Here is an 8,625-nt window from a genome sequence, read left to right on the forward strand (position 1 = left end):
AAGTAACGCTGTGCCCCGCGGGGGGAAAGCCGCTGAGTTGGGGGTGCGGTGACCTGGCTGTGTGGGAGGGGGTTTGCCTTCCTCTTCCAAGGGAAGGGACGCTTCTTCCTCCGACAGGAGGGTGTGCTCAAGGTGTCTTAACTTTTTTTTTGTTAGATCTGAGCCGTCCTGCTCAAGGCTGGTGTGGCTGCTCACACCGCGCTCGCCAGGCTCCAGCGGGGCGTTGGGAAGGGCAAAGTTTGCCCATTTCTACCTATTTTTTCACTCTCTCCACCACCAAAATCCTGGGGAGTCCAAACAAAACCTGAACTTGGAAGAGTTCCTAGAATTTTCTCAAACATATATCGGCGACAAATATTTTTATTTCATTAACAATATTAGAACTGTAGGAAACCCAAATGAAGAGAAAGAAACAATTCCTTCCTTCTTTCCTTCCCTCCTTCCCTCCTTCCTTCCCTTCTTCCTTCCTTCCTTCCTTCCTTCCTTCCTTCCCTTCTTCCTTCCTTCCCTCCCTCCTTCCTCCCTCCGTCCCTGCCTTCCTTCCTTCCTCCCTCCCTTCCTTCCTTCCTCCCCATTTTCCTCCTCCTTCCCTTTCCCCGTTAGGAAAGGCGGGGAGCTGGGGGGGGAGCCGAGCTCCCCAGCAGCGCACTGGAGAGGTACGAGGTGTGTGTTTGCTGCTGACCCCTCTGCACGCCCGGATAATGGCCCTTTCCCGGTTCAGACAATGCATTTCAATTCCAGTCGTGTGCCTTTGTCCATTTGTAGAAAGAAAAGAGGGCTGAATGACAGCTCCTGTTAGCCTGCATGAACAGATACCAATAAACCCTCCCAAAACCCGGACCTTAAAAAAAAAAAAAAAGGAGAGAGAGAGGGAGAGGAAAGGGAGAGAGGGAGAGAGCCACATGCCTATTTGCCTGCGGCTTATTATTAAGACACCTTCGCAGCTTAAACGCTTAAAAGCAACCCAAATTAAATGGCAATTAAAAGCAAGTTACACCCTCTCCTATCTCCAGGCTTATCATTTGTGGAAGCTAGCCATCAGCAGAGCCACCCCGCCGGGAAATGCCATTTGGGCTGGCATCTTCTCGGAGGGCGTGTGACTCCCTCTTCCCCCCCCCCTTCCACCCCCGGCTGGCAGCGGGTCCCCCCCCGTCCCCGTCCCCGGGCGCTCCCGGTGCGGAGCCCGCAGTCACTTCGGGGGCTGGAGAGCCACTACCTGGGGGCAGAGGCAGAGGGACCGGGGAGGAGGGGGGGACACACGCACCGAGCAGGCAGAGAGGACTTACTCCCCGAGTGGCAACTCCTCAGACCGGTGTCACTAAATAAATAAACAACGTACCCCTTCAGCTTTGCAACCCGGGGCTACGCAGCCTCCGTGCATTTCCATCGCTAAAATATCTCGGCACTTAGAAATGTCGAAGGGAAAAGAGCTATCAGTGGTCTTTAGCGCACACATTCCCTTCCCCGGTTTTCTTTCTCCTATATAGACAGCTGTAATCCCGTAGATCTATATGTATTTTATGTAGAATTCCATATAATATGCCACTGCAGTGATACTTTGTGGTCTCACCCTAGTTTTATGTTTGAAAATGCTATTTAAAGAAGCCTGTAAGATAGCATGTTAGGAAGCTTTAAAAGCAGGTTGGAGTGTAGGGTGGACTTAAATTCGATGTAAATGCAAGGGTAAAAAAAAAAAAAAACCAAAACAAAACAAACCACATAGTTTTCATTTAGAAAAAAAAAATACAGTTAAGCAGACACACATACAAATGTGCAACCTTAGATTCTGGTCAGTATTTAAAAGCAGTATAATCAACAGGAAGGAGCACTTACCTATTGAAAAGGATGGTTTAATAATATATATTAATATATATTAGCTTTATGTCTTCCCAATAAAATGTACACAAAATACCCCCTTCGATCAGATTAGCTCCCATATTAGCCTGGGTAAGAAAAAGCATTCTAAAGAGTGGAGGAAAAAATGTATAAAAATGTTGAAAGAACCTACAGTTCCTTATTAGGCGAAGATACAATATTTATTCCTTGTCTCCTGGGATGAAGCTCCTCTATCTATTGTCCTCCCAGTTCTCAGTGCTGATGCTTAATTTTCAAAACTTCTATATTACCAAGGGACCTACGACATCAGCCAAAGAAATACCCAGCAAGTACAAAATCTGATCCAGGGAGCAGCTTTTGTGCAGAGGGAAAATTTTGTTCCTACAGGTTTTTAAGGAGGTGCATGGAAAAGCGAGAGATCTGATCTATGCAGATACATTGCAAATTCTCTCTGTCTGTAGAGATTTTTTCTAAAAAAAATTGGGGAAATACATGAACTTTGGATTTTTCAATTTTTTTCTTTTTTTCTTTTTTTTTTTTTAATTTGGAGAGGGGAATTTTATCCAGAGTTTTTTTTCTCTCTTTTTTTTTTTTTTTTTTCGGAGAACCAAAAAATGTCAACTACCTTTCCAGGTCTCGTCCACGATGCAGAGGTATTTTGTGTGTGTGAGTGTGTGTGTGTGTGTGTGCGCGCGTGTGTGTGGATGTGTGTGTGCGTGTGTGTGCATATGTGTGTGTGTATGTGCCTGTGTGGTTGTTTCCATTTTTTTTTAAATCCATATTGGACCGTTACATTTAATTATAATCCGGCTTCAGAGATAACTTAAAGAAGTATAGAGAGAAAATTCGTTATGACATCTGTCGCCAGAAAGGGCAACTCATTACCACGTTAAAACCGTTGCCAGAACGAAAATCAGAATAATACCCCTAATAATATAATGAAGTGGAGAGAAATCACCACCAGCTCGCCAGGAATGGGGAGTTCTCACTAAAAAGCCGGACTCCCCTTTTCTTTCGAAACGCAGGAAAAGGAGGGGTGGGGGGGAATTTTGGATCTGATTCGTTATTTTAAAAAGAAAGAAAAATAGGGGTTCAAAAAAAAAAAAAGAAGGGAAGGAAGGAAGAAAGGAAGGCAAGCAGGCGGCAAAGCTTTCTCAATGTGTAACGCTGAAACATAGGGACGGGACTTGTGTGTATTCTCGGTAGTTTCCTCTGTTTGATGACTTTTTGTGTGTCAGCCCCAGCTATTACAGCTGTGATCAGGAGGTGGATGGATAGACGGATGGCTGGACAGATAGAAAGATAGATAGTTTTTTTATTTCAGTGCGTGAATTCCTTTCGCTTGACGGTATTAAGGGCAGGCTGGGCTGTTTATGATTTTTTGAACAGACCTTTATGGCACCAGCCCAAGGTAGGAAAGGATCTTTTGTTGCTGGGGTTGCCGCTCGCAGGCTTAGACGCTTCTGCAGGGGGAGAAGCTATGCAGGACAGCGTGCTTGGAAGAACCGCACCCGGGGTTTTCAATGACAAACCTCCAGTTTTGGGGTCTTCTTTTCACTTCTTCCTTTCAGATACGTCATGACGGATCAAACAGTTACCGTTTGATGCAGCTTGGATGCCTGGAGTCTGTGGCCAACTCGACCGTCGCCTATTCCTCCTCATCTCCTCTCACTTACTCTACCACGGGCACCGAGTTCGCCTCCCCGTACTTCTCCACTAACCACCAGTACACCCCACTGCACCACCAGTCCTTCCACTACGAGTTCCAACACAGCCACCCGGCAGTCAACCCCGACGCTTACTCCTTGAACTCTCTCCATCACTCCCAGCAATACTACCAGCAGATCCACCATGGGGAACCCACTGATTTTATCAACCTGCACAATGCGCGGGCGCTCAAGTCCTCTTGCTTGGACGAGCAGAGGAGAGAGCTGGGGTGCTTAGATGCTTACCGCCGCCACGACCTGTCTCTTATGAGCCATGGATCCCAATATGGGATGCATCCAGATCAAAGACTCCTGCCAGGACCAAGCCTCGGGCTTGCAGCCTCGGGAGCAGACGATTTGCAGGTAAATAGCATGCGATCTCCTTTCGAGGCACCTTCTTCTCCCCTCCCCCTGCCCTGGTCCCCCCCTCACCCTCCCCATTTTCCTCTGCTCAGAATAGCTCATACAAAGGAGGGAAGCTTCATCCAAAATCCCATCCAGAGCCCGTCCCCTCCAGAATAGTAGCAACAAAAAATGTGGGGGGAGGGAAAATAAAAAAAAAAAAAAGCAAGTGGTCTTTCTTGGCCAAACAACAACAACAACAACAACAACAAAAAACCAACCTCGCGCCCGACTTCCCTGCGTGGGTTGTGTCTCTGTGATGGCTGAGACCGTGGGACTCATCCGGAGATCTCGGGGTGCGTGTGTGCCTGTGCGGGTCCGTGTGTGCGGGTACCAGCCCTTCCCAAAGTCACACAGAAAGCAAACCAAACCAAAGCAAAGCAAAGCAAACCAAACCCATCTTCTTGCTTTCCCTAAACTTTTCTTTTCTTTCGGCGAACGGAACCGTTTAAACAACTTGCACCGACAGAGCAGGCAGCTGTGTTAAGGAAGGGATGGAGTAGGAAAAGAGAAAACAGGCAGGGCAGGAAATAAATCGGCTTTCCGACATACATACAAAGGCAAACCTGCCGTTGAACACCGAGGTATGAGGCAGGAAAGAAATAAACGGGAGGGAGCAAACGTTCGTCAGAAATACTCACTATGATAAAAATCCCTCGCAATATCCGATCTAGATGTTAATAAGGAGAGAGATACAAGCAGATAAAGCTTAATTCATCTATCTATGCGCCTAATCGTTCATCTATTCCCCCCTAACCGGCATCTGGACCCATCAAAAAAAAATGCTGTTTCCATGTATCAAAACCTCAGCTTTATCCGCTCAGAAATCCTTTCCCCCGCACTAAAAATTCACCTCCGGTAAATTGAGCTGGTTGCTTAAATGAAATTTGTTTCCACAATTGCAAACAACGCCCTCCTGTATCTAACACCCATTTCGACAAGTCCCCCAAATCAAAAGCAAACCTTCCTTCTCCCGACGAGCTGAGGAACTAAAGGCTTCCCGACCAGCGGGGAGAGACAAATAGGACCGTATTTACTGTACTTACTTTTCCCCCAAATCTCGCTCCCAGTCATGCAAAGCTCGCTATGTTGGTCTTTCCAAAAAGATGTAGCGGTCAAAGGCTTGGAAAAAAACCCCGAAGTTCGTAAAACTAAGACTTAAAACCAAACCAAAACACAATCCCCAAACCTCTATTTATATCAGAGAAAATAAATATTTTTTCCCTTTTTTCTTTTTTTCTTTTTAAGAAGGAAAATAATCCAACAACCCAACAACAGAATGTTATCTTTTATATCTCTGAGGAGGAAACCCTAACTATTTAAACCTAGGTTTCTCCATTAAAATTCACTATATAATTTTATCCTCTCTGGCCATTTTTTGTTTACATTTTTCACAAGGATCTCCTTATGTTACCCCCCTCAAAAAAAAAAAAAAATCTGCCATTCACTGCTCAGCCCAACTAAAACCTATTTACTCCTTTTTATAACCACGTCTGCTGCTGATTTTTTTGTATCTGTACAAATTTTTTTTCTTTGGCAGGCACAAAGACTTGTATTTTTCAAAAGAGGGGATTAGGAACGTTTGCAAGACAGCAGACAATGCCTAAGTCCCGGGCAAAAAAGCACCATAGTTTATCCAATTTTCGACTTAGTGCCATTCAACTGGTCATTTATGCAATGTCATCCGACCAAACAACATGTTTCCCTTTAAAAAAAAAAAAAAAAAAAAAAGAGGTTGGTTAAGCTGCTAGCGGCACATTCTTTTTTTTATTTATTTAAAGCAGAAAAAAATCAACAGCTTTTCTTTGGAAAATATCAATTTTTCGATCACACTTTATTCGAAAGTAAAGGAGTTAGGTCTTTGTACCTAATCTTTTCTTTATTTTTCCTCCTCCCTCTTTTCCCGAACAGAAGAGGGAGTGTACTGAGGTATCGAAAAGCCTCAGCGGTAGGAAGTTGAAAATATTAATATCTGTCGTTATGATTTAGATGATTCAGAACAAACTTGGACTCTTGCGAGTATCACCTTGGGTTCAGAGGGAAGCGTTTTGGTGGCGAAGAGAAACAGGACTGTACACAAATACTTTTAAACCAAAATTGTGGTCTAACCAGTCTTCCCCTTTCTCCTTAGTCTTTCTTTTTAAAACGTTCATCAGCATATGCCTCATTTCAAATGCAACAAATGTAAATATACTTTTCCCTGCACAGAATTTTAAGTGAATGTCCAATAGTTTCGAGGGCGGTTTAAGTCAGCCTAACAGATGCAAACAGTCTTGGAGCTGGAGTGGCATCTTTCAGTGCCCTAAAAAGATTTTCCATGGGCAACAAAGAAAACTGTCACACCTTTTCCCATCACCGCTTTAATTTATGCTCAGTCGCCAAGTTTTTTTCATATTGATTTCATAATCACTTTAAGGCAGAACACTTAAAATAAAAAAGAGCCTTGAAAAGGAAGGTCTTACAGGGCCAGCGCCAATATGGTGAAAGTGGGGGAGAGAGCCAGGACTGTAAAGGTTGTTTTGTAAAGTGGGGTTTTTATTATGCACCGACTCTCTCCGCATTTACTTAACTCTTCACGGGCTGTTGAGTAGGTTAACACCCTTAAAGGCCTCTTTCATGTCCAATACCTCGTTTGTTTGTAGAGGAAAATGCGTCTTTAACACATTTCCACTGGGCAAAGATTTAGGTTTGGTTTGTTGTGTTTTTTTAACCCCAACATAAGGAAAAACCCAAAGAAAACCCAACCCTTTCAAGTCTTTTATCATTCCAATAAAAATATTTATTAAGGAGGGCGAAGATCCCCAAATAATCAGCCTTGTAACAGGAGAATAAAGAAGTGAGATCTCTTCGGATGTGCACCAGAAGCCCTAGGCAGGTTTTTGGACGGTTCTTCACCCCACGCTCACACATGGGTGCCTGTGTGTGTGTGTGTGTGCACGCAGATGCATATTCATCCCCACCTATGTGCGGACACACGCATTGTTACAACACCCTTACGACTCTGTGTAGCCGGCAAAGCCCAATAGGTCATCTGTTGTTTGTGCTCTTTGTCTACTTCTGTGCACACTTTGTAAATCGGTATATGTGTGTCACGAAACATAGATATGAATTTAACTCTGTCTATATATACAAGTGTACAGCTAAACATACAAAAATACTGTATAAAAGTGGATTTTTACCTTTGTGCGTGCAACTTCTCTCAAGAGTACTTTGTCTCTCTATCCTGCCACGGAACTGTCGATCTAAGTCCCCAGTTCGGGAGAAACTCGTATTTAAATGGAAATGAAAGTGATAATTATTCTGCATTTCATGGGGTAAGGGCAGACTGCAGCATGGCGGTGGGATTTCACCAGAGCACTTGAGTTCGATGGGAGTAACTAGGTTTTTCCAGCTCACCTTAACTATTGGTTCTGTGCGAGTCGTGTAACAAAGCAAAAGCTATATGATCTCTCTGTGTCTGATTTATTTCTTTATTTTCTTTCCTTCCCCCCCCCCCCCCTTCTTTAAGGGCTAAGTGGGGCCCCAGGGGGGCCTTTTCCTGAACGGGCAAGGAGGTGTGATAAGAAGAGGTAAGAGGTTACAAATACTTGCGTCTATCAATTTTTGTAAACATAAACCCCACACCGCTTCTCTCTCTCCTTCCCTCCCCCACTGCTTAGCGTTGTTTGGATTTACTGCCGCAATAGTGATAATTTGACAGTTGACAGAAGTACCTTCAAACTAGCTTAGAGCACTTCGCATTTCACAGTCCATTTGCACTTTACTAATGATCTGTTCCTCGGTAGCTCTCGGATACTCCCGCTGAATCCAGAGCTTTCTTGACTCGTTTTATCATTCCCCGTTTAATCGAGTTGATCCCTGCGAGTTTGAGAAACCTCTTCCCTGGCGCCGGGCTGTTAAATCGGCAGTTTGATCTCGTGTGGGGAAAGGAAGGAGCTTTTTTGGAAATATGGTTTCAGTAGCGCTACAGACCCGTGCGGAACTCGTTCTTGAGTGTCACTTCATTTGATAACCATCTGTCAAAGTAAATATCTAACGTCAAAGTTCGAGGAAAGATTTGGAACTCTTGTTAAATACGTATTTCTTCAGCATTTGCAAAATCTGACTGTTCTGGGGAGTTTGTTATTGCCGTCACTTACCCTGAAGAGAAACAAAAGTAGTCTAAAGGCCTGACGTAGGAACGCATTTCTTACAAGCTCAAACGCATACTTCCATTCACAGTACAAAACGAATAATGCAGTGGAAGAGAGGACACTTCATGACTCAGCCTCTTGGAATGCGCATTTCTTGTCCCATTATTGCCTTTCTTATCTATGATACCCACCGTGAAAAGTAGATACTTAGGAGATATTTTAGGCGATGCGATACTACCGTGGCAGAGGGACGGGTTTAGCCATCACTTCCCTAGACAAAACTTTACGCTGCGGCAATAGTCACACACGACGGCGGTGAGTGGAGATGGAGAGCAGGCGCACAGGCGGCTACCCCCGCAGAGGGGGGAGGTTTGGGGGTACCCTCTCCCCACACCGACTCACACCAGGCTTTCTCCGGGCTTTCCGCGGGGTGGAAAGGCGGCTGGCAGTGGGGCTGCCCCGGGGGCCGGGACCGGGACCGAGGGCGAGAATGAGGTCGGGGCCGAGGCCCGGGGCCGGGGCCGGGGACCAGGGCCGGGGCCGGGGCC

At 45.2% G+C, this 8,625-nt stretch overlaps 1 protein-coding gene across 1 annotated transcript in view; it reads left to right on the forward strand.

Moving 5' to 3' along the window:
* Positions 1-2,450: 2,450 nt before the first annotated feature.
* The window catches only part of TFAP2D (transcription factor AP-2 delta (activating enhancer binding protein 2 delta)), a 48,211-nt gene continuing 42,036 nt past the window's right edge, over positions 2,451-8,625 (forward strand). Inside the window, 3 exon segments of the mRNA XM_010583109.1 lie at positions 2,451-2,489; positions 3,408-3,905; positions 7,453-7,513. Coding sequence (XP_010581411.1) covers positions 2,451-2,489; positions 3,408-3,905; positions 7,453-7,513 — 598 coding nt within the window.

Source organism: Haliaeetus leucocephalus, unplaced genomic scaffold (genome assembly GCF_000737465.1).
Source record: "Haliaeetus leucocephalus isolate CR32 unplaced genomic scaffold, Haliaeetus_leucocephalus-4.0 Scaffold871, whole genome shotgun sequence".
NCBI lineage: Eukaryota > Metazoa > Chordata > Aves > Accipitriformes > Accipitridae > Haliaeetus > Haliaeetus leucocephalus.